Source organism: Berghia stephanieae, chromosome 6 (genome assembly GCF_034508935.2).
Source record: "Berghia stephanieae isolate SIO BIC M18660-M18661 chromosome 6, UCSD_Bste_1.3, whole genome shotgun sequence".
NCBI classification, from domain to species: domain Eukaryota; kingdom Metazoa; phylum Mollusca; class Gastropoda; order Nudibranchia; family Aeolidiidae; genus Berghia; species Berghia stephanieae.
In genome coordinates, this window is record NC_088365.1 from 54,412,899 (window position 1) to 54,440,190 (window position 27,292).

Sequence of the window (27,292 nt, forward strand, 5' to 3'; positions counted from 1 at the left end):
CCCCCCCCCCCCCTTCTCCCTCTCCACGCAGCTGTGATTGGGTATCGAAGTCCGGTCAAAACCAGAGTAATATATCACAAGAGCACAAAACTGCACAAATAATATTTTTTCTACCCCTAAATTGCTACAATATTTGGGTATAATATCAAAAGAATAATTTTAAATCACCTCATCCAGGTTTAGAAGAGCTTCATTCCCCTAACTGTCTACAATGATTGGGTTCAAAGAGAACGAATAACTATTAACTCACCTCGTCCAGGTTAAGAAGTGTTTTTTGCCGCCTGTCACAAATAGCCTGCCGATGGTTTAACATGGACTCCACCTCCAGGATCTGTTTTGAAGGAAGTTAGAAGAACAGCGTTGTTATCATTCCACCCCTCTCCCTAAATAGTAACGCGTCATGATATCATGTTCACAATAATAATTTGTGACGTCAGATTATAAATCGTTAAATTTCACAAAAGATTCTTGAGAAACAAACACAATGAAAAACAGATAAATCAGTAAAGAGCTTAATCCAAGGACTCAACAATGCTCAGAGCGAGACTAAAACCCTGAACCTTCAGTTAAGAAGTTGTTTTTCTTTTTAAGGGTTTTACGGCACTTGCAACACATTTAGGTTATATCAGCGCCAGTAAAAAGGAAGAAAATGGGATAGTAAAAAGTTATAGAATTACAATTAAAGCATCTAAGAAAAATTAAGGCAAAGGGGAACTGGGAATAAATAGGGATCAGATGTAGATTCCAAGAGCATACCACCAATGTACTTAGTTTGAGATCACCAATAAGTCTGCTCCGGACACAAGCACAACCCCCACTAAGAGGAATACACTCAAATGCTTACATTATAAGTTCAAAATAACAAATATAATAATGCATAACATAGAGATGATTTACAAGGAAAAAATATCATCTCCCAAAACAATAACTATGCACTTGACTATTTCCCTCCCGGCCAGGACCCCGACCAGGGCCAGGACAAAACCAAGTAATCTCATTCCAAGACAAAAACAGAATCCAAGTTGGAAAACAGATATAGGGGGATAGAAGACACAGTATGTACCTCCCTGCCCACTATGGGCGGTAGGAACCCCACCCAGTCAGTTAAGAAGGCAAATGTCATACCACTAGACCATATAGCCGCACAAGACAAGAACTCCAAAAGAACTAGTTGCGACTTCGACCTTTCCGTTCCTTCAATGAGCTCACTCTAGTAATAAGAAGTAAGATAACGTAAGATTCCATGCAAACAACAATAACCAAAAATGAATATAACAGGACAAAATAGCAAACACGGAACATTTTGGCATCAAAACCCTTTTTCAGCAAAGAAAACACACACATCTCTCGCTCTCTCCCTCTCTCATTCCACCCGTCTCTCTCCCCTCCTCTCTCTCTCTCCCTCTCTGTCTCTCACTCTCTCTCTCTTTCTCTCTCTCTTTCTTCCTCTCTCCTCCTCTCTCCTCCCACCCCCTTTCTGTCTGTGTCTCTTTGTGTGTGTTTCTTTACATCCCTTAATCCGACCTCCTCTTTCTTTCTCCACCTCTTTCTCTCCCCCCCCCCACCCCCCCCCATCTCTCTCTCTATCTCTTTCTCCCTCTCCCCCTCTCTCTTCCTCTCTCCCTTCTCTCTCTGTTTCTCTTTGTGTGAGTTTCTCTACTTCCCTTAATCCGACTAACCCCCCCCCCCCCTTCCCCCTCTCTCTCTGTGATCTATGTGTGTGTCTGTGTGTTTGTTTGTGTGTGTGCGTGTGTGTGTGTGAGAGAGAGATAGATAGATAGATAAATAGAGAGAGAGAGAGAGAGTGTGTGTGTGTGTGTGTGTGGTCTGATGTCTGTATTATAGTGCAGCACACCAGTTGTGTCAATTTCCGGGTGTATAGCGACAATAGAGTGCATCTTTGCTCTTTATTGATTTTGTGCGTTTGGGTAAAATACTAACAAAATCCGCCAACGATATTTAAAAAGACCAACGCCCAAACCAGTGTGTAAACTTTAACGTATATAGTCCGATTGTTATGTTTTAGGGAGTACTAATCATTAGCAAAAATAATAAAAATAGTAACAAAAAGCTGAGTGACGTCAACCTTGTTCCTTCTATACTGAAGGTAACGGTAAGTTTTTCTCTCGACTGAAAAGACAGTCAGTATATTTATAGCAATTCTTGATGTATTCAACATTTGTAAAACGTTAAAAACTCACATAGCCACAAAAAAAAAAAAAAAAAATATTCAAAATCAAAAATCAAAAACGTAAGAAATTTGGTCAGAAGACTCGTTCTTGTGCGGCTTGTGTCGTGGTATGACTCTTGCTTTCGGATCTGAAGGCCATGAGTTCGGGCCTCGCTCGGCATATAGTTGAATCCTAGGAAAAGGCTCTTTACTCACATTCTCTCAGGTGTAAAAGGAGTAACTGGCGGTTAACAGCGTTGTCTTTGTATGGGAACATTGTAAAATTGCCTAACAGGCGTATGTCTCGTTGTACAAGTTACATGCTAGTCAGGGCCAGTTGTAAAGCGCTTTGAGCACATTAAGTGTATATTTCTCTAGATAACGGCTCATTTTTTTCATTCTTTTAAAAAAGATATATCGATTGAAATGACCCTCATCTAGGCAAGGACTCTCAAACCTGGGGCTTCGCAATATTTTAGCCCTGGGAACTCCCCCCTCCTTCCCCCCCCCCCTTTACTCGTATTTTTTCACCGTGTAAAATGAGTACCTGGCTGTGAGCAGCATTTTCTTTGTCGGAAAAAATAAAATGTAATATCTCCTTTCAAATGTCATGTTTATGTCTCATCCTTCATGTCAATTCTTGCTGTTGGCTAAGGACCCCGTGTAAAGCGCTTCGAGCAAGTCTAGTGGTTATTGCTCTATAAATGCGCACTGGTTTGTTTCACTTCTTTTGACTTTAATCTAATGCTTTGGTTTCATCTTCACTCCGATTTAATACCAGTTTGATTTGGTGGAGCACATTTTAATTGTGAATTTTCTCCTTTTAAAATTGTATTTCTTTTCTGTCTGATGTCTGTTTGTGAAGTACAATACATTCCAATCGAGGCAATTTCCGGACGTGGGGGAGCAGGATGCATGCTCTTTGCTCTGAAGGTAACGGCAAAGCCTGCTCATTTCCACCGATAGTCAGTATCTTCAACATGCCTTTTGATGTCAACAATACGGCCATGTTCGTACACAGACAATGGGACTCTGCCCAGGGGCGGAACAATAAATGTCATTCTTGGCAATAGCCTTCGATTCCGACGTGCCGCCACTGAAGTTGGAATTGATTGGGTGTGTTTCCAATTATTAAATGTTCGGTAAAAAGTGTAACGTATTTAATAGTGCATACAACAAATTAAAAAAAAAAAAATTTTCCGCTTATTGCGCAACTGAGGTATTAAAGTTGACTTTAATTCACTCAATCCTAGATATTTTTGCTATTTTTCAAAATTGTAAAAAAAAAACGTATTAAAAATGAGCATAAACATAGATAGTTTTATTCAACTACCACTAACATGTCAAAACTAAAAACGTTAGCTTTCATACTACGCCTATAATTTGTCCCAGAAAAATGTAATACACGGGCCTGGGGTATATGTAACCAGGGTAAACTACGGACATTGACGTTGTTAGGGTTGAGTGAGTTAATGAGGTTGCCATGTTAGTGACGTATTCCTTTTACATCTGTTTGAAGTCAATGCTTTTATTTACTGCCCCAGTTTCCCTTGCAAATATTAAAAGATAAATTGATAAATAAACCCGTCTCTGATAGCATGTCTGATCGATATTTATCAAGTCTCAGGTTCAAACACCAGATTAAGTGCCATACTGGACAATTGGATTCAGTAGTCTGATGTCACGCCGCCCGGCAACGGCGGCCATCTTGGTTCTAAACAAAGAAAATCATTACTTTTTATTCTTCATGCTGGCTAGAACTTATCATATGTCTTATGATCAGAATGTGTAAAAGTCAAAACATGATCAGATTTATGTGTTTTTTTCCCTCTGGATGCGCTTTTATGCTCGCCGGAGAAATATTTCATACGGCGTCCGCCATTGTTCCGATAGTTTAGAGCTAAGTTACCATGCGTCATTAGGAAGAAAGTGACGTTAGGACTGTTGAAGAGTATTGCTGCTGTCCATTCCATCGTGACGCTACTGATGTTTGCATTGATTGCTTGTGTGACCAATTATTGAACTTTGGATAAAAATTAGAATACGTATCACAATTGATTTGTAAAGTGGCGTGAATGATTCTACATTGAGGTGGAAGAAGACACGTCTGATTGAGACAGACAGAGACGTTGCTTTCTTTACTTTTACACGGATGTGTAGTTAAAGCTAAAATTACTTTCTATTGTCAAATAAATGTCTTTTTCTTCATTTTCTGTCTTTTCAAGCTGATTTTCCATAATGAATAGCTGAAATCTGTGTCTTGATTATACCATCCATATGCGTATGTTTACATTATTCCAGGATGAATCCTTCGTCAAAAGGTATTATTCCATGTCTGCAATGTCTCATTGGTTCCGATAATAATAATTATCTTTGTGTCATCGGCAAGCAAATACTCTGATGATTTCACAATTTCTGGTAGATTGGTAAAGAATATAATGAAAAGTAGAGGCTCAACCACTGGCCCTTGTGGAATTCCGGACATTACATTTTGCCACTTGAGCAGTCTTCGTTAGCTGTCACTTGGTGTTTTCTTCGATGAAGATAGTTTGAGATTTTGAAATTTAAAATTTAATTTATTTATATGAAAAATAGCACATTTGTTGTAGAAAAAAATCTTAACGTCTACAACTTTGGCCCCACAACTTGGCAAACTCGATCCCCCCCCCCCCCCCCCCTTTCTCGGCATTGCCTTAATTCACTCAGCCGTATCTCTTTACCCCCCCCCCCCCATTTCACCCCACCCAACGTGCATACAGATTCAGGTCTGATAACCGAACACAATTATGAGTTTGATCTAACATTGTTGGAATGGACAATATTTTACGTTGATTTGAGAGTATTTCCATCACAATAATGAGGCCATAACAATTTGAGTTATCAGACCTGCAAAAAAGTACACGCGGCCTTCACCCTTTAAGAACACTACACAATGCCTTAATAACTTTTTAAAAAGTCGTGAGGAATCAGTTTGTTTTGTTATTGTCAATGACATTGAAACTATATCGAGCTATTTATAGTTGGTTGCCTTCCCAAACAATATCAACGGGAGTTAAGGCAATGTATTGTTCACCCATTTTTATTTTCACGCCAGTCAAGGTCATGCCAAAATCTATTTATGATCACTGTAGCGATTCCAAGGACGTACACCTTAAGAAGTCTGTGGCAATATTAGGATTAAATGACTAAGATATTTAACAATGTAAAGTGTGCTGCTCGAAGCTCGAAGAAATAAATAACAATATGAAATTGAATGTAAGCTTTAATTTAATATACGGAAACAGATAAAATGGACGTTTATCAACAAAATAGGATGAATGAAACACTAAAGACGAACGAGATAATTATTGTTGATAAAGGGGAAACCCAAAACGTCCATTTTATCTGTTTTTGTAAATTAAGTTGAACGTTACATTCAATTTCACATTGTTATTTTTTATGATATTTAATAAAGCCTTTGAAAAATATTGAGAGGGTTACAAGGAACTAGTAGATTTTTGACCAATCAAAACATGGAATTTGCGACACACCTTTACACGTGCTCGGTGGTTGTTTATAAACAATAACATGAATGAAATCGACTTCTCTTTGATCATTGTTATTGTTTTCATACCGCCTCATGGGTGACTAGTTATCACACGATTTTCTCAATCATATTAGTTTACACATAGTTTTCTATTTTGGGTCTATTGACAGTATGCGCTTGGCTAAGAAGCTCACAACATTGCCACTCGGAAGTATAACGGACCAACACACAAAACTGTGTGTATCCATGAACGATTATAGTCAGGTTAATGGAGTCCAGTGAGCATTACTGATAAACATGGATGGCAAAAAACAATAACAAAGACCTGAGTGACGTCATCTTCGAACTATCTATTGATCAAGCGGTAGAACAGCGGGTATTTTACTTAAACACATATCATTGATAGAAAAACATGAGCAGTTTGCTATGTTTACCAATCACTGCCATTGTTTACATTATGACGATTGTCCAAGGGGCGTGATTATCCAGGTGTCTATTACTTAGTGGAGCACTCGCTTTATAGATAGAATGCGCTTGGCCAAGGAGTTCACAACATTGCCATCCGGAAGTATAACCGACCAACACACAAACTCTGTGTAACCATGAACTTTTATAGTCTGGTTAATACAGCTTAGTGAGAACAACTCACAAACGCGGATGGCAAAAACAATAACAAAGGCCTGAGTGACGTCATCTGCATACTATCTATACCCGACAAAGAAAACGCCGCTGTTAACGGTCAAGTACTCATTTTACACCTGAATACGATGAGATAATGTTAGTAAAGAGTCTTTTCTAAGAACTCAACTATGCGCCTTGCGAGGCTCGAACCCAAGACCTTCCGATCCAAAAGCGAGTGTCATACGACAAGACCACATAGCCGCATACGTTTAACAAGATGCGACTGTAGAAATCAATTCTCTCTTGATTGAATAATCCCACATTGTGACTTGATTGATTTGGTTGGGCCATCGATCTCACGGAAGGAATGCATTGGACGCTTGGATGCCTTTGACAGTAATCCTACGCAATACTCTCCTCTCTTATATCGACTCTCTCTCTCTCTCTATCTCTCTCTGTCTCTCTCTCTCTCTCTCTTTATCTCTATCTCTTTCTCTTCCTCTCTATCTCTTTCTCTTTCTCTCTATCTCTCTATCTCTATCTCTTTCTCTCTCTTTCTCTCTCTCTCTCTCTCTTTATCTCTCTTTTTTAGCTCTTTCTCTCTATTTCTCTTTCTCTCTCTCTCTCTCTCTATTTCTCTTTACTCTCTCTATATATATTTTTGTCTTTATCCCTTTCTCTCTCTCTTTCTCTTTCTCTCTCTTTCTCTCTCCTTATCTCTCTTTCTTATTCTCTCTCTCTCTCTCTCTCTCTCTCTCTCGCTATCCCTTTCTCTTTCATCTTTTTCCCTTTCTTTCTCTCACTCCTCTTTCTCTTTCTCTCTCATTCTCTCCTTCTCTTTCTTTGTCTCCCTTTCCCTCTCTTTTCTATTTCTATTTCACACGCAAAGCACAGGGACTGAGATCGATCGGGGACGTAGTCAATTTATTTATTCTCCCCCCCCACCCCCCACCCTGTATGTCCACCAATCAGTGATTGGGTAGCTGGGTCTATTACATCTGACAGAAAGTACCTTGTGACGGTGTAATGTCCTATGTATAGAGTTGCACACACATGATTTTGTCAATTTCACGCTATGGAATCAGGCATAAACCCATGATCTATGAGTCAAATGAGAGTCCCGGTACCTCAGTTGGCAGAGCACTCGATTCACAATGGGTGTAGTCAAGATTTTTTTTTCTGACCCCTGTCCACCCAGCAGTAAATGGGTAGCTGGGTCTGTTAGATCTGGCGGAAAGTACATTGCGATAGACTGGCGTCCTATCCAAAGGGTAGCAAGCAATTGCTATTGTCCGTTTCACGCTATAGAAAAAAAAACTAGAGCTTTTCTATAGCGCACTATCCACTAATTGTGCTCAAAGCGCTTTACAAAGGGTCCCTGTTCAACAGCAATACGTAACGTGTAGAACGAGACATAACGTCTGTTAGGAGATATTACAATTCTTTCCGACAGAGGCAACGTTGTTGACGGCCAGGTACTCTTTTTACACCTGAGTACTGTGAAAGAATGTGAGTAAAGAATATTTTCCAAGGACTCAACTAAGCGCTGAGCGAGGCCCGAACCCAGGACCTTCCGATCCGAAAGCGAGTGCCAATACCACAAGACCACATAGCCGCACAAACGGGGATAAACTCCGAGTCCATGGGTCGAATGATACTGAATGACTTAATGGTACACGCTACTCACCTCTTTCTCATACTCCTCCAGGTGGTTCTGTTTCTCGGCGAGCCGTTCCTCCTGGGACAGCAGATCCGTCTCCAAATCCAGGAGTTGTTGCTTCTTTTGGAAGAGTTTCATGTTGGCTTGTAGGTCCTTTAGCTGATTGGCTACGATGGGAGGTGCCTTGGAGACACTGCATGGAAGAAAAGGGAAATTTCACCAAAACCGGCACAAAACGAGATTATGTCTGGATGTTTTTTTTAAGGTTTTATTTTTTAACTCACTCAATCCTAGAGTTTTTCGCTACTTTTCAAAATTGGAAAAAATGTATTAAAAATGAACATGTGCACAGATAGTTTCATTCAACTTTCATTAACATGTAAAAACTAAAAACATTAGCTTTGATACTACGCCTAAAATTTGTCTCATAAAACTGTACTAAATGGGCATGGGGTAAAAGTAGCCCCGGGTAAACTACGGATATAGTCGGTGTTAGGGTTGAGTGAGTTAAATAGGAAAGCGTGGCTCAGATGATTGGTCTTTGCTTCTTAGCCAAAAGGTACCGAGTTCGACTACCCGCCTCAATGATTTCCATCCAAGTGACTGGAGAGAAAACAACGAACATTGACCTTAAGTTTCATATGTCTGTGGTTAGGAATTCAATATAATTTTCCAGCTCTTATCTTACAGGCATATTACCGTTTCGACGGCGAGACGGTTCACATTAAAAAAAAAGAGTTTTGATCTTGGTTTACATTTCATCTCATTAGTTCATCTCATTCTCTCTCTCTCTCCCTCTCTCTCTCTTTCTCTCTCTCTCTCTCTCTCTCTTGCTCTCTCATTCTCTCTCACACACACACACACTCTCTCTCTCTTTCTATCTCACGCACGCACTCACCCACCAACCCGCCCACCCCCCCTCCCCCCCCCCCACCACCACACACACACAAACACACACAATTTTACCTATAATATTTTAACTATAATGTCAATGTAACATAACATATTATTTCCTTTTCTTGTTTACCCGATGAAGGCCAAAGGCCGAAACGTCGTTTACTTTGTTTTATATCTTTTATAGGAGTCATTTTTACTCCTTTTATTTTACCATATTTGAAGGACAGGTTTTCTGCCCAAAATTTTTAATTCCTGTCCCCCCCCCCCACCCCCCCACCCCCCGCCAAGAGAACGGTTTTATATGGGTCGATTCTAAATCTGGTTTACGACAGATCGATATTCCTAAATCATGATTGACTATCGGAGTTCGATGACTCGACACCAGGAATGAAAACAGTTCGAGTATCTCACACTACACACTAACTCGCCTTCATTAACCATTTTTTTCATCATTCAGGGATGCCAACTGGACAATTAAAATACTAATAAACCAATCTTTCCAAACAATATATGTATGTAAAATAAATAAATGAATGAATAAATAAATACATAAATAGATAAATAAGTAAAAAATAAAGAAATAAATCAATAAATAAAGAAATTAATAATTGGTTTAAAAAATAGGATTCCTTTTATTCATTCCTAACGGAAAAATGTTTCTTTTGGGTCTATTCCAAGAGATATCTGTAATAACCCAGACGTCAGTCGCAGTGCAGTGCCACAAGCCGAGGTGACTTACTCATGTTCACAATCATACACAGACCGTCCGCCCGATGGTTGAACTCGGTACCTTTCAGGTACGAAGCAAAGACAGAACCGCTGAGTCACTCTGTCCTATGTAGGGTAGTTTAAAAACACTTATTTTTACAAAAATGACCTGACTCAACAACTCGAAACGGTATTAAGCCTATAAGAAATAAGAGCTGGAAAAAAATTGAATTCTTAACCACAGACATGCGAAACTTGAGGTTAATTTCGTTATTTTCTCTCCAGTCACTTGGATGGAAACTATTGAAAAACCGGCGCAAGGTATACCGTATTGTTACCTCACACAAAACCATCAACGACCCAAACTCACCCATCATCATCCCAAACTACATAAAAAGCAAATCAGATAGATACTCTACTCGTATTACAATGCATCACAATACATGCAGCTATTTACAAGAACAGACAATCTCGCCAATCTCATCACAGGGCAGTGTAAGATTATGCGTTCTCCTGTCTCTGGCGTTCCCTGACAGTGGGGACAGTCGGCTGACTCCCTCAGACCCCATCGATGCATGTTTGCAGCAGTTCTGCCGTGATCTGTTAGGAGTCCGTTTGAGGCGACCCACTGTTTTTGATTGCCATTCCGGAAGCCTGGCATAAGTTATGTTGGGTCATTGGCCACTAGACCAAAAAGCAGCCAAAACTCCGTTGGGGTGCCCGAGATACCAGCAAATAAGATCCCGTCATACTTTTTTAACATCACAAAGAGGGCCCATGGTAGACATTTTTAAAAAGTAGTCCTTCAGAACCACATGCCCATGGAGCCGGAGTTTATCCCGGTTTCTATAGCGTGAAACGGACAATAGAAATTGCTTGATATCCTCTGGATAGGATGCTATTCTATCGCAAAGTTATTTCCGGCATCAGCTATCCATTCACTGCTGGTTGGACAGGGAGGGGGGGGGGGGGAATCAGAAAAACATCTCGTCTGTACCTGGGATTGATCTTGGTCCCTTTGCATGTGATTCGAGCGCTCTACCAACTGAGCTATCAGGACCCCCCCCCCCCCCCCCCCCGCCCCCCACCCCACTCAATGGCATACAATACAACAACATTCCCCGAAAGCCCGAATTACTCTGATCTCATTTGAAGATAACGAAAACCCGAAATCATTTAAATCGATCGATATTTGAAGGACGAGCTTTCTGCCCAAAATGTTGCAGGCCCCCCCCCCCCCCCATACCACCCACCCACCCACCCACCGCCAATTACGGCAGTATAATCAATCTCTACGAATTAATCAACAGGTTGGCAGCTCTTTACGGTTATGGAATTGAATCAATCTATTTTCACTTTATTTGTATTTCCCCATTCAAGGCGGGGTTGGATGTTACACTAATCAGGCACTGTATTGAAAACTACGTCATTCATAGCTTCATACAGTATTACGTTATTTCAGATTTCTATAAAATAATCCTTCAGAGCCATTAGGCTCATAGAGCCTACGTTTATCCCTGTGTCTTTGTCGTGGAAAGGACAATAGCAATTGCTTGCTACCCTTTGGATAGGATGGTAGTATATCACAAAGAACATTCCGCAAGATCTAACAGACCCAGCTACACAATATCATTGCTGGGTGGGGATGGGGGGTTAGAAAAAAATTCTCGACATCTCCCAGCTGAAGCGAGTGCTTTACTTACTGAGCTATCGGTACCCCCAAATTTCTTTAAGAGGATATTAAAATCGTTTTCCACAGAGACATGATTGGTATTTAAAAGGTAATGCTTTCAAAACTAAAAATAATTTGAGTAAAAAATTATTCTTTTTTCTCTCCAAAGAATTCAATCTTACCCTGAATATATATATATATATATATATATATATATATATATATATATATATATATATATATATATAAAAATTGTCACTCACATTATATGGCCAAGACGTTATATATATATATATATATATATATATATATATATATATATAATATATGTATATATTGAATCGTGTTGGATACACATAATATGGTACGGATAGTGCTCGACATGTAGCAATGGAGCGAATTATTATTTTAATATTTACCACAATGTTGGAGTCAGTTTACATAGATGTTTCTGGCCTTTTCATCCATCGTCATATAATTTATATATGTATAATGTATACACACATTGCATTTAAATAAATTAAGCCTAGCAAACAGAGAGTTAATTCTCAAATCTTCAAAGTATGCCGTTCCTAGGGTAGCGACCCACGCATACACAATGTAAACACACAAACACAGGATGGGGGAATGGAGTGGGGGGGGGAGGCTGGATGCGATTTTAATGTCGGCCATATCGATATGAGATTGATTTATCAATCTCTCTGAGTTTATTGATTGATCGATTTGCCTTTGCCTTTATCTCAGGAAAAGAAACGGTGAGAGGAATAATAGAAAGATTGATATTGTCGTGGTTATATCGATGTGGTTCCTTATTGGCTGCTGGTGATCGGGGATTTGGAGGGCTTTGGACGTGCATGGTGATGATGGTGATGATGGTTATGATGATGGCGGTGATGATGATGGTGGTGGTGGTGGTGATTATGAGGATGGTGGTGGAGATGATGATGATGATGATGATGGTGATGATGGTTATGATGAATATGATGATGATGATGGTGATGGTGATAATGATGGTGGTGGTGGAGATGATGATGGTGATAATGGTGGTGGTGATGAAGATGATGATGATGATGATGATGATGATCACGATGATGATCACGATGATGATGATGATGATGATGATGATGATGATGATGATGATGATGATGATGATGATGATGATCACGATGATGATCACGATGATGATGATGATGATGATGCACTTTTGAAACCATTTTTTTCATCAAGTTATTCATAACCAGACCTGCTTATACTACGAGAAATTCGTAGAATGACGAATTTTTGGCTCCAACTGCAGGGCATCTAATGTGTCTTTGACTCAATAATGAAACACCACAGATGGATGAGATGATGTGGTAGTGGCGTAGTTAACTACTACACATCATCTCATCCATCTGTGGTATTTCATTCATCCTGTTTTGTTGAAAAAGGGGAAACCAGAAACGTTCATTTGATCTGGCTTTTTTGTAATTAAATTGAAGCTTACATTCAATTTCACATTATAATTTATTTCTTCGAGCTTCGAGCAGCAACGTTTACATTACCCAGTATTCTCGGAAACTGCGAATTTCTGAAATTTCAAGTAAGCAGCCATGGGCATAAACAAACCCCTGAGTAATCGCGCATGACACCGTGGCCTTCGTAAAGTTATGGCCTGACATTGACCAAAAAATGACGTCAAAATGCCAGTCTTTTGCCACAAAAGACAACAAATCGTGAGTTGTATTTAATAGTTCAACCAATGAAACAAGTTCTTTCCATGAGCTCAACTAACGACAACTCACTAGACGGTGCAAAAACCAAATAATTACGTCAAACTGCCAGTCCTTTTGGATTTCAGTATCAGGCTATAACATAACGATGGCTACGATGAAGCACACTGAAACATCACGTGACCTGACAGAACTCTAGGAAAACTTACTCTTGCAGGTCCTGGGCAACCTCGTCTGCCTGAAATGTCTGTTGGTTTTCGGAAGACGTGTTTTGGTGTGTCTCTCTCCTCCATGCATCAGTCGCTTGATTCTCAACCTGTGGAGAAATAAAAATAAACGAGAAACTCAGCTAGTGCTGAAACAGGGATTCTACAGTACAGTCAGTTGTGTGGTCTTGCGGTGTATGACACTTGTCTTCGGAAAGAAAAGTCCTGGATCGTGTATCGCTTTGAACTGTGCATAGTTTGAGTCCTTGATAAATGCTCTTTACTCACATTTGCTCACCGTATTCAAAGTGTAAAATGAGTACCTTGCCGTTAAGAGCATTGTCTCTGACTTACTTACTTATTTACTTATCCGAACCAGCGACCACCTGAGCTCTAGCCCTTCGGTCTTGTGCCATGACGTAGAAGTTAGACGTCTTTTGTAGTTGTTCCAGGTGACTTTAAAGTGTGTTACTGATACTTGGATTTGGTGGGAGGAATGTGCATCTCAGGTCTTCAAGCAAGTGGTGTGTGACTGTTTCATTGGGGTGTTGACATAGGGGGCAGGAAGGGGATGTGTCTTTTGTAATTTTGCTTAAATGGTTGTTGAGCGGTATGTTTTGTGTTCTTAGTTGAAGATGATGCTTTGCTTGTGTCTTCTGAGCTTATTTACGCAATCAGTCTTTACAGGAGTGGCCATATGGGAAAACATACACATTGTCTCAGGCGAAAAAAAGTACTATCGCCAGTTTCGCCCTACATGTTATGTGCTGGTGTTGGTCAGGAACTCTTTATAATGCTGAGTTTCACAACGTTGAATTTTTTCTTTTTCTTATTATCAGCTACTAATAAGGTCCATGTTACATTATCTGATGACATTCTCTCACCGTACTCAGCTGTAAAATGCGTACCTGACCATTAACAGCGTTGTCTCTGGCCAAAAAGAGTGCAATATCGCCTAACAGGCGTCATGTCTTGTTATTCTACATGTTACGTTTTGCTGTTGGGCAGGGACCCCTAGTAAAGCGCTTTGAGAACGGTGAGTGGATATTGCGCTATATAAATGCTCTAGATTTTTTGTTTGTTTTTGTTTTTGATTTTAGCCGGTTATTGTTTTGAGTAGTTCTCACTAAATTATATGAATCAGACTACAAACGCTTAGCATTTTACATAGTGTTGTGTGTTGGTAGGTTATGTCCGACTGGCGGAAGTTGTGAGTAATTTAGATAAGCGTATATCTCAAATGCGCAAAACAAAAACAAAAAAAAAACCCACATGGAGTAAGATGGGCCAACGACATTTGTCAGAAAATTCTTGATATTGATGCCATGGCACATAATCCACCTGCCAAACTAAACATACAAACACACATACACACGCACACACACATACACACACACACTCAAAACATACTCTAACTCGCACAATTACAAACGCATTCACGACATTCACAAACACACACACACACACACACACACATACATTATACATGCGCGTACTCAGGCAACATAACTAACGAGACTAATAAGCACGGTAACCCCAATATAAATATTTTCATTACGACGAGTTGTGTTCACAAGAGCCTCCAAATCTCCCCCTTGTCCAAACACCATCATTAGCAATATTGATTTATGAATAAAAGAGAGAAGAATGGATGAACAGTTGGGCAATGAGCACCACGGGTAGATGTATGTTTTCCCATATGACCACTCCTGTAAAGACTGATTGCCTAAATAAGCTCAGAATACACCAGCAAAGCATCATCTTTCAACTAAGAACACAGCACATACCGCTCAACAACCATTTAAGCAAAATTACAAAAGACACATCCCCTTCCTGCCCCCTATGTCAACACCCCAATGAAACAGTAACACACCACTTGCTTGAATGTCAACCTCTTGAAGACCTGAGATGCACATTCCTCCCACCAAATCCAAGCATCAGTAACACACTTTATTGTCACCTGGAACAACTACAAAAGACGTCTAACTTCTACGTCATGGCACAAGACCGAAGGGCTAGAGCTCAGGTGGTCGCTGGTTCGGATAAGTAAGTAAGATTTATGAATAAGGAAGAAAACTGTGATGTCAAAAAACTGGTTCCTATTTCATTGGAAGTGTACATCCGGTCTTTCGGAGGAATGGAAACATACGTTGTGTCAATTGATCTTCTGGTGTCAGAGTGATGGCATCTTATTTACTAGTCTATTTATATGCTGGTCGTCAATTCAATAAAGATCATCCATCCTCGCTCTTTTACGTCCTGTAAACCAAAGAATCTGCCTATACATCCTGCTACAGAAATAATTTTGTCACCTTTATGTAACCTATTCATTATTAGTATTCTGAAAGTCTGGTTACACACACACTTCCAAGGATTTAGGAACCAGGAGAGTGGAAGGTGTGACGTCATGACTTGTCTTTCCTATCAACAATATTGATTCACGAATTGTCCCAGACTCTAATGATATTATCAAGATATGAAACTTAGGGACTCCTTCCGTATGTGGGTGTCAAAGGTCAAGTTGGTAAATATGCCATTTGAGTATAGATAGTATGCGCTTGGCTAAGAAACTCATAACATTGCCATCCGGAAGTATAACATATGAGAAAATTGTCGGTTACATCGTATGGAATGTGACGATTTTCCTATGGGTGGTAAGGAGAGGGTTAATTTCAGTCTCGGGTGAAATCAAATTGAAAAAAATATCGACTGCACCCGGGATCAATCTACCCAGTGAACTATCGGGCCGGTACTCATTTTACACCTGGGTAAGGTGAGAGAATGTGAGTAAAGAGCCTTCTACAAGGACTCAACTATGCGACGAGCAAGGCTCGAACCCAGGACCTTCCAACCCGAAAACGAGTATCATATATAGATAGAATGAAGTTGACGTCACTCAGGCCTTTGTTATTGTTTTTTGCCATCCGCGTTTATGAGTAATTATCACTAAACTGTATTAACCAGACTATAAACGTTTAAGGTTACACATAGTTTTGTGTGTTGATCCTTTATACTTCCGGATGGCAATGTTGTGAGCTTCTTAGCCAAGGGCATACTATCTATACCACTAGACGGCATAGCAGCTTCCGTAAACTCATAACTAAACCCTTGTCAACAACTGTCAACAAATAAACTGACGGCAGATAAATATTTGACTCGTCTCGACAGCAAACAATGTTAAAATGCTGAAACCGGATGCTAAAACCGTCCGCCCGGTCATACAATCGTAAACAACCACAACAAACAGAATTTTGACTATTCTTTAATGCTTATACGTCTAAAGTTTATTACAAATATTTTAATGAGAACTAATCAACTATCTAACCGTAAAAAACAAAAAAAAAAAAAAACCAAACAACTCCAAAAAAGTAAAAGGAGGGAAGTGACGTCACGTCACCAATAATCTGTCATTAATTCATTCTCTATCAGTTATAATTTATCTGTCATAAACTCCGTCCAATTTGGACTTTAAAGACATTCACGCCCAATGGAACCAAACCCTTCCGTTCTCTTATTGTCAATAATTGATCAGTCATTCGTGTTGTATTCAATAGATCGTACTTGGGTCGAATCCGCCGACAATAGCCGATTGTTCCATTATGAATAACCATGCCCTGGTACACCAGCGGTTCCAGACTTTTGATGCCCGAGTGACGGTTACGATTGATCGTGCTAGCAGTTAAGTGCTCAAGTTTCCTACACCCGTGGTATAGAAGGAACGAAATTGACGTCACTACGGCTATTTGTTATTGTTTTTGTTTTTTAGCCAGCCATTTTTCTGAGTAGCTCTTAGGAACCTGTATAAATCAGGCAATAAATGATTAAGGTTACAAATTGTTTTGTGTGTTGATAAGTTAAATCCGGCTGGCAGATGATGTGAGAAATTTAACATAGCGCATGATATCAAATAGCGTTGCTTTTTGTAAATACGCATCCTTGGTAAACTCATAGCCTGACCGTAGCATTCGTAAACTCATAGCCTGACTGTAGCTTTCGTAAACTCATAGCCTGACTGTAGCTTTCGTAAACTTAAAACCTAACCATAGACTTTATAAACTCATCGCCTGAGTATAGCTTTCGTAAACTTAAAACCTAACCATAGCCTTTGCAAACCTATCGCCTGACTGCATCCTTCGTAAACTTATAGCCTGACTGTAGCTTTCGTAAACTCATAGCCTGACTGTAGCTTTCGTAAACTTAATACCTAACAATAGCCTTTGTAAACTTATCGCCTGACTGTAGCTTTCGTAAACTTATAGCCTGACTTTCTTGAGGTTCCATTATTGAGAATTTGACAAGATGAGAGTTGTCAGAATCGATCAATATTTGAAGGATGAGTTTTCTCAACAAAAATCAACAAACCCCCCCCCCCCCAAAAAAAAAAAAAATAAAACTTTTTCAGAATAGAGCTCTTTAAAAAATAATTGAGCTTTTATATAGCGCAATATCCACTAAACGTGCTCAAAGCGCTTTACAAGGGGTCCCTGGTCAACAGCAACATTTAATATGTAGGACGGGATATGCCGGCTGTAAGGCGATATTACAATTTTTCGGACAAAGACAACGCTGTTAACGGCCAGGTACTCATTTTACACCTGAGTACAGTGAGAGAATGTGAGTAAAGAGCCTTTTCCAAGGACTCGATTATGCGCCGAGCGCGAGGCTCGAACCCAGGACCTTCCGATCCGAAAGCGAGTGTCATACCACTAGACCACATAGCCGCACTTGTGTAATTCAAGACTTGAATGAATGGAAACTGAATCTGAATCTGAATGTAACCCGAAACTCGACTCAATTCTAAGTACGTATTGTATTCGAGGGTGGAGAGAGTTGTTGAAAGTGGCAGCCATTGTTGGTGTTTCGGCTGAAGTAGTTTGATAATCTTCACAGGAAGGTGTTTCTAAATCGGTTGTGTTCACACATGATTCGGGAAGAGCGTTCCAGTCTTTGATAGTGCTGGGTGCAAATGAATGAATTGAAGATCTTTGAGAGTGCAGATCAATGCAGTTTTAAGTTCTATTGAAATCAACTTACTGATTTGATTTTTTATGACTACCATATATAGCCCAAATTGTGACCTATTTCTTGGTTAAGACATGGCTTTGTTATTCACCATGGAGGTTATGGTTCGTTGGTCATATGTTTTATTGCTGTTGAACAATACAATGATTTTATTTGATAAAGGGCAAAAATCGTAACGTCACACCTTCTACTTTTCCTGTTCAAAATTCCTTGGAAGTGTGTATGTAACCATCCCTCCGGAGGACTAATAATGAATAGGTTACATATTGACTTATAAGATGGTATAACAGTTTTAGTGGCAGGATGTATAAGCAGATTACTAGGAATGTAAAAGAGAGAATGGATGGTATTTCTTCTTCTTCTTCTTCTTCTTCTTCTTCTTCTTCTTCTTCTTCTTCTTCTTCTTCTTCTTCTTCTTCCTCTTCTTCTCCTCCTCCTCCTTCTCCTCCTCCTCCTCCTCCTCTCCTCTCTCCTTCTTCTTCTTCTTCTTCTTCTTTTTCTTCTTCTTCTTCTTCTTCTTCTTCTTCTTCTTCTTCTTCTTCTTCTTCTTCTTCTCTCTTCTTCTTCTTCTTCTTCCTCTTCTTCTTCTCTTCTTCTTCTTCTTCTTCTTCTTCTTCTTCCTTCTTCTTCTTCTTCTTCTTCTTCTTCTTCTTCTTCTTCTTCTTCTTCTTCTTCTTCTTTCTTCTTCTTCTTCTTCTCTTCTTCTTCTTTCTTCTTCTTCTTCTTCTTCTCTTCCTCTTCTTCTTCTTCTTTTCTCTTCTTCTCTTCTTCTCTCTCTCCTCCTCTCTTCCTTCCTCCTCCTCCTCCTCCTCCTTCTTCTTCTTCTTCTTCTTCTTCTTCTTCTTCTTCTTCTTCTTCTTCTTCTTCTTCGTTTTCTTCCATTAAGGCCAAAGCTTCAGGCTGAAGACTATTGTTTGGCCGTCTTTTCAGTAATAGGGGTTCCAGAGGGAATCAGGGAGGGGGGGGCGAATTTTTTATGTCAACAGTCGAAAGGGATTGTTTACAAGTGGTTGGTAGGGAGTTCCAAAGTCCGAGGGCGGAAGGAAAGAGAGAGAGAGAGAGAGAGAGAGAGAGAGAGAGAGAGAGAGAGAGAGAGTAAAGATGATGGTTTGTTCTTGAGTGGGGGATTTAAAAATTAAATACTGAGTTTCTTGTTTTGGTGATTGTTCCGTTTCAAATGGCTAGACAGTTGGAATTTCGAGTTTTCCTTTTTGTGCTTTGTGGAATTCGAGGAGTTTGTTAATGGAACGTCTTTCAAGTAGCGGTTTCCATTTGAGATCGTTTTTGAGCTGAGTTATGGGCATTTGTGTAACGTTTAAAGTTTTTATAATTATAACAACAACAATAACGCCACTCATCTTTTTGTTATTGATTTCAGACAGCCATTTTAATGAATAGTTCTCACTAAATTGTATTAATCAGACTAGATGTATAAACGTTTAAGGTTTTACCCTTATCTCACAATAAGCTATCGAAAAACAATAAAAAGAGAGTAGAGAAAATAATAAATTTAAAAAAGATCTCTTTATTCATCCCTGAGGGACATTTTTTTTCTCTCTGGATCTATTCCAACGGAAGACTGGGAATAACCCAGGCGTCACCGCCGTAAAGTGAGCTCAGGCTAGGTGACTTGCTAACGTCCACACAGCGCGAAGGGTAGTCGAACACGGTACCTTTCGGGTACGAAGCAAATACCATGCCATTGAGCCACGATATCCCCATCTTCATTCTATTATAGGAAAACAACCAACTATATATGACCCAATGTCTCAAAACGGTATTATGTCGGGATGACCCAGACGCTAAAAAGTCAAATTAAATGTAAACTGGACAAAATTATGAATGACTGGTATTCAGCAATCTGAAATTATGTTATTTATTTTCCTCAATAAAGATTATAAACTCAACACAAGTCTGATATGTCTGGCTACAAATTAAATTTTCAGCATATTAGTCATCCCGACTAAATACCGTTTTGAGACGAGGGGTCACATATTTGACGGAAAGGACTGGAGGGCGTGTAAAAAATCTCGTCTTGATTGGTCAAAATTCTACAGGTAGTTATAGTACACATCACGTGTTCAATTTATAATAAGTCACGCTGCATTATCAAGTATGTTTACCTACCTGGTTTTGGCAATAGGATCGGAATTCATTCACCTCTCTGCGCAGGCGCATCATCTCTACCCGGAAGACAGCTCTCCAATCTAAAAGTCCTGTTTCGGTTATTTGTTCCTATTAATAGAAAGAAAGCGAGAAAAATAAGATCTTTAAAAAATAAAAGTTTATTTAAGTTTTGACTTTCAGTTCTGTCTTATTATTCGGAATATCTTAGGTCCATGCTGTATGGTAATTGATTGCCGAATTAATATCTAGACAGATGCATTGAGAATTTTAACACTTTATTGCCAAAGGCCTAGGCTTCAAAATTCTTTGGATATTCAATTCTTTGAACTTTAGAATTTTATCCAATTCTATTCCAAAAGCTCTGAATCACAGCAATCGTTTTCATCATTAACTTACTCAACCCTAACACCGACTATATCCATAGTTTACCCGGGTTACTTTTACGCCATGCCTATTTATTACATTTTTTGGAAATAAATTATAGGGTAGTATCACAGCTAATGTTTTACATTTTTACACGTTAATGGCAGTTGAATAAAACTATCTATATACATGCTAATTTTTAATACATTTTTTTCCAAATTTGAAAAGTAGCAAAGATCTCCAGGATTGAGTGAGTTAACAGAAGGAGTAAGTTTAGTGGGGAATGGAAAAAGGGACAATTTCGGAAAGAAGCTACGTTATTTTTTCAATGTTATGTTACCACTTTTTAATGCTATCGAAAAAGGAATAATTTCCTAAGATTGTTGCCTAAAAAACTAGGATAGACAAAAAGACTCCTTATTGCACACATGTATTATTACGTCACATCTCCTCTATGATCACCTCGATCAGGGAATGATTTGGTCAGTGAGAGATTAGATAATGGTAGTAAAATTAGTAAATGAGCCTGTAAATAGCTCAATATCCACTAGACACGCTCAAAACGCTTTATATTTAACACGTAGGACGGGACGTGACGCCTGTTAGGCGATATTACAATATTTTCAGTGGGAGACAACGCTGTTAACGACCAGGTACTCATTTTACACCTGAGTACGGCGAGAGAATGTGAGTAAAGAGCCTTTTCCAAGGACTCAACTACAAGCCGATCGAGGCTCGAACCTAGGACCTTCCGATCCGAAAGCGAGTGTCATACTACTAGACCACGTAGTCGTAACCATGAGCTGGTGAGTGAGAGATTAGATAAAGTATCGACTTACCGTAGTTGGTATATCAGGCATTCCATCTCGTAGTATCGACTTACCGTAGTTGGTATATCTGGCATTCCATCTCGTAGTATCGACTTACCGTAGTTGGTATATCAGGCATTCCATCTCGGAGTATCGACTTACCGTAGTTGGTATATCAGGCATTCCATCTCGTAGTATCGACTTACCGTAGTTGGTATATCAGGCATTCCATCTCGTAGTATCGACTTACCGTAGTTGGTATATCAGGCATTCCATCTCGTAGTATCGACTTACCGTAGTTGGTATATCTGGCATTCCATCTCGTAGTATCGACTTACCGTAGTTGGTATATCAGGCATTCCATCTCGTAGTATCGACTTACCGTAGTTGGTATATCAGGCATTCCATCTCGTAGTATCGACTTACCGTAGTTGGTATATCAGGCATTCCATCTCGTAGTATCGACTTACCGTAGTTGGTATATCAAGCATTCCATCTCGTAGTATCGACTTACCGTAGTTGGTATATCAGGCATTCCATCTCGGAGTATCGACTTACCGTAGTTGGTATATCAGGCATTCCATCTCGGAGTATCGACTTACCGTAGTTGGTATATCAGGCATTCCATCTCGTAGTATCGACTTACCGTAGTTGGTATATCAAGCATTCCATCTCGTAGTATCGACTTACCGTAGTTGGTATATCAGGCATTCCATCTCGTAGTATCGACTTACCGTAGTTGGTATATCTGGCATTCCATCTCGTAGTATCGACTTACCGTAGTTGGTACATCAAGCATTCCATCTCGTAGTATCGACTTACCGTAGTTGGTATATCAGGCATTCCATCTCGGAGTATCGACTTACCGTAGTTGGTATATCAGGCATTCCATCTCGTTGTATGGAATCCACAGCCTGATTCATGCGTTTTTCAAAGTCCTCATTCGATACTTCCCGGCCCGTCGTCAACTCCAACTTCGTGGCCATGTTGTCAAACACGTCATCGGAGTCTGTGGACGTTTTCTGGTTCTCCGACGTGGAATCTACCACGTGACCAGCTGTGATGGACGATCTTTCCTGACTCTCGTGACGTCTCCGACGTGATGAGGACGATCTGTCCCGTCTTGATTTGCGTTTCTGCTTTTTATCGCTATATTTATTTTCATTATTTACATTTCTAGAATCATTGTCAATTTCATTGTCAATATTATTTGTACTGTCGTGTAAGGGCTCGCCACCACTGCTGTTTTTGGAAGTTGAGCTGGTCGCCGTTTGAATAGAGCTCTGAGAAACGGTTTGGATTTTGTTTTCTGCAGATGATGAATCACCCTTCACCGAATATCCCTCTTTATTCCTTGGCGATGACAGAGTTTCTCTACCTGCAAGTTCTTTTTCTGTGCCGTCTCGCCCGACACTTTTCGACCTAAACTCTTTCTTCAGTTTTCTAGGCTCATTCTTTTTGGAACGAGGAGATGTCGATGGAGTTGACTCCCTTGGATTTCCAGAGGGTGTTACGCTAGAATCGACAGAATAGGATTTCTGAAGAACTCTGTGTACACTAGCGCTGCCACTTCCCTTAGCAGAGTCTCTTCTTTTGAGGCTTCCACCTCTAAGGGGTCTATACGCCTCCTCCATGAATCGCTGCCTTTCTAGTTGAAACCTCGCTTCCTTTATCTCGAGTTCTCTTTTCAGCCTTTCCTGCTTCTTTCTCAAAGCTTTTGTAAGCGGTGGGTAGTTTTTCGAGTTAGTGCTCGAATGTTTTGGAGAGAAAGAAGTCTTGGAATGATCTGACAAATTGGGGGATGAGAATATCCGGGATTCGGTGGGTGTGGACAAACCGGAAGTTGTTGAAAGAATAGAAGTAGATACGGCGGAATCAGACGTTGCCGTGTTGTGTCTGGATAGTCTTTCCCCAGCACTTTGGGATTTGCTTCTTTTAGCAGAAGTTTTTCTTCTAAGTGAAGAAGAAGGTGATGTCGGGCGATCGGAGCCCAAGTCTGAAATTTGTCTTATGAGTTGAAGCTTCTGATTATTTCCGTGTACGCCGATTTCCTCCGAAGCTGTGTGAGAGCCGCCGCTTTCGTCATCCTCCACCCCCGCACCACTGTCAACGGATGACGTTGTCCGATCTAACACGACCGTTTCGTGGTTTTGGTGCTGTGTGCTTCGCAATCGATCATCAGAGGTACCGGAAGATTTGTCTTTGTAGTGCCGTTTCTCACTCTTTGAGCGTTTTTTCATTTGGGAACGAGGGTCAGCCCCAAGTTGATTATTGATGTTGTTGTTAATGTTGTTGTTATTGTTGTTGCTGTTGAAGTTATGATTGTTCCTTTTGATGATGAGTTTTGCATCCTCTTCCTCTTGGTCCTCTAAACGTACAGGCATCATTGACAGACAATTGGAATCCAGCTAAAGGCCGCATTGATCGGGGTTCAAACACTAGTTCCTCGACTCTGAAGGAAAGGTAAAATAGAGGGAAAAAATCAATAGCAAACAATAGAACAAGAATGTAACTTCTCATCAATAATTCAATCAATTAATTGATCAATCAATCAATCAATCAATCACTATTGGCTATTCAGTTAAAATCGATTAATTTGTTTTCATGGTGAGTCCACAAGGAATCTGTTGCATGCTATTTTGAGCAGTGTAAAAGTTAACGCTGTGTAAAATTCTGTCTTTCTGCGTGTGACGTTACTGTTCTCCCAAAGGACCTACTAGAACCCCCAATAATGGAGACCAACATAAAATAAGTGTACATTTTTGTTTCATGACTGCCACTAAAACTGGCAGTCTAAAAATAATAACGAAGAGTTTTAGTGCGGTCATTTTCAATTCTTTCTATTTATATGTCTTCGGCATAACGATGGTCGGCGCGAATCAAACCTCTGAAGTCTCGGTTCTCACCATGGGCGAATCAAACCTCTGAAGTCTCGCTTCTCACCATGGCCGAATCAAACCTCTGAAGTCTTTGTTCTCACCATGGGCAAATCAAACCTCTGAAGTCTCGGTTCTCATCATGGGCGAATCAAACCTCTGAAGTCTACATACCAGCTTTCGGCATTGTGATTTAGATAATTTTGGGCGGATCAGACCTTTGATGTCATCAGCCAATATTTTAAAAAAAATGGTGCGCAAAGCTCAAATGTAGACTTCAGAGTTTTTGATCCTCCTGTCGTGAACAATTGGGACTTCAGACTTTTAATCCACCGACCAACGATACTAGATATGGATCTATCTTTTTTTATTTACACAAATTGGTCATATTCAGTTGATGTTGACAATCAATGATGTTGTCTCTAAACTGGTCCGAAGATCTGAAAAAGAAAAATGAGTCTGAAATCTTCAAAGAGTTCAACCTCATTACGTGCCCACTCTTAAGTTTTCAGAACCATTGATATTTGGAACTATCTCTATGGGCAGCGTGGTTCAGTGGTAAGATCTTTGCTTCGTACCCCAAAAGTACCGAGTTCGAACACCCACCGCTGCGCTGTGTGGCCTTGAGCAAATCACATCTCCCTAGATCAATTTGCGGCGCAGCACCGCGGCTAAAACTACTTTTTTTTGAGTGGTGGATGGCGTCGACTGCATAGCGTCCCTCTCACGGCCAAGCGGAGTTGTTGAATCAGTATAAGATCGTGGGTTCGAGCCCCCAGAGCCGCGAAATTTTATTCTCTGTTGTCTTCTAGCACTTTTCTACTCACTTCATTTTCTGTTATTGTATTGTATTATATTGTATTATATTGTATTGTATTGTATTGTATAAGCATAAACTGTGACAGACAAAGCAAAATAAAAACAAAACAAAAAAAAACACAAACGAAAAACAAAACAAAACAATAACAAAAAAATACAAGAAAAAAAAACATCACAAGAAAGCCGCTTGCGGATCGAGGCAGACTGATTTTTTCTTGGATGTTTTTTCCTTCTTCTTCTTCTTCTTCTTCTGCTCTCTCTCTCTCTCTCTCCCTCTCTCTCTCTCCCTCTCTCTCTCTCTTTCTCGCTCTCTCTTCTCTCTCCTCCTCCTCTCCCCTCTCTCTTCTCTTTCTCTCTCTCTCTCTCCTCCTCTTTCTCTCTCTCCTCTCTCTCTCTCTCTTCTCTCTCTCCTCCCCCTCTCTCTTCTCTCTCTCTCTCTTTCTCTCTCTCATATCTCTCTCTTCTCTCTTTTCTCTCTCTCCTCCTCTCTCTCACTTCTCTATCTCTCTCTCTCTCTCTTCTCTCTCATCCTCCTTCTCTTTCTCTCTCTCTCTCTCTCTCTCTCTCTCTCTCTCTCTCTCTCTCTCTCTTTTTTTTTTTTTTTTTCTTCTCCTTATTCTGGAACCGTTTCATAAACATTATTTCAGGTCTTTATCTGACCCTGGTGTCTGCTTCCTAATTTTTCACAAACTGGTGCAACGCATGCTAGAGAAAATTGCGTTTTGAAAACTAATTACGTGACAGACTGTCTAAAAACAAAAACAAACGGACACGTGACGTGACTAAACTGCATAATTTATACTTCTTTGACGCTTTCGTAGATTTGTCAACGGTACATAATCTAATTTAGCAGGAAGAAAACGGTACGGGCTGCCTGAATTCTGGAATCGTGAAAATACTAACGAAAGAGTGAAAATGGAGAGGCTTCGTGTGGGAACAATACAGACAATGGACGTTTCGGGTACAAGCCCTTCGTCAGCACAACAATACACAAATTAACGTGGAAAACAAATAAAATGAAATACAATATAAATGAAATAAATTGAGGTTTTATATAGCGCAATATACACGTTATCTGCTCAAAGCGCTTTACAAGGTGTCCCTAACCAACAGCAACATTTAACATGTAGAACGAGACATGACGCCTGTTACGCGATAATATTTTTTTCCCAACAGAGACAATGCTGTTAACGGCCAGGTACTCATTTTACACCTGAGTACGATGAGAGCCTTCTCCAAGGACTCAACTATGCGCCGAGCGAGGCTCGAACCCAGGACCTTCCGATCCGAAAGCGAGTGTCATACCACTAGACAACATAGCCGTACAATATAACATATTTTTGAGAGTTTTTGCCAAGATGAGGGTCATTTAAATCGATCGATACTCGAAGGACGAGTTTTCTGACCAAATTTTTAAATACTCTGGGTTTTTCCAGAGTAGAACACAACTGTGCCGGATCCCTAGATCTGTATCTGTGAATGTATATTGTCAATATTATTTGTACTGTCGTGTAAGGGCTCGCCACCACTGCTGTTTTTGGAATGTGAGCTGGTCGCCGTTTGAATAGAGCTCCGAGAAACGGTTTGGATTTTGTTTTCTGCAGATGATGAATCACCCTTCACCGAATATCCCTCTTTGTTCTTTGGCGATGACAGAGTTTCTCTACCTGCAAGTTCTTTTTCTGTGCCGTCTCGCCCGACACTTTTCGACCTAAACTCTTTCTTCAGTTTTCTAGGCTCATTCATATCAATAATAAACATTATACTGAAGGTATCCAATATTATATAGACAAAGCCGAAAGGGAACGTGGAGAAGAATTAAAGAAGCTGATATACAGAGAAGTGGTAAGACCTGGAATGAGATATAAAAGATAGCTCAGGATAGAGAACGATGGAAACTGTTTGTCTGTGGCCTATACCCTAACCCAGGGTGAAAAAGGCAATGATGATGATGATGATCCAATATTCTCCGTAAAACAAAACTTTAAATGTGCGGCTATGTGGTCTTGTGGTATGACACTCGCTTTCGGATCGGGAGGTCCTGGGTTTGAGCCTCGCTCTGTGAATAGTTGAGCCCTTGGAAAATGCTCTTTAGTCACAATCT

At 40.0% G+C, this 27,292-nt stretch overlaps 1 protein-coding gene across 3 annotated transcripts in view; it reads right to left on the minus strand.

Annotated features, from left to right (window-relative positions):
* Nucleotides 1–27,292, minus strand: part of LOC144975279 (uncharacterized) — a 55,892-nt gene that overhangs the window by 9,716 nt on the left and 18,884 nt on the right. For all 3 annotated transcript variants that reach the window (XM_078919218.1, XM_078919220.1, XM_078919219.1), the window contains 5 exons: nt 22,360–23,945; nt 20,322–20,429; nt 13,176–13,282; nt 8,005–8,170; nt 251–331 (listed from right to left, as the gene is read on the minus strand). In XM_078919218.1, the coding sequence (XP_078775344.1) occupies nt 251–331; nt 8,005–8,170; nt 13,176–13,282; nt 20,322–20,429; nt 22,360–23,880 (1,983 nt within the window). In that variant the 5' untranslated portion in view covers nt 23,881–23,945. The remainder of the gene's footprint in view (nt 1–250; nt 332–8,004; nt 8,171–13,175; nt 13,283–20,321; nt 20,430–22,359; nt 23,946–27,292) is intronic.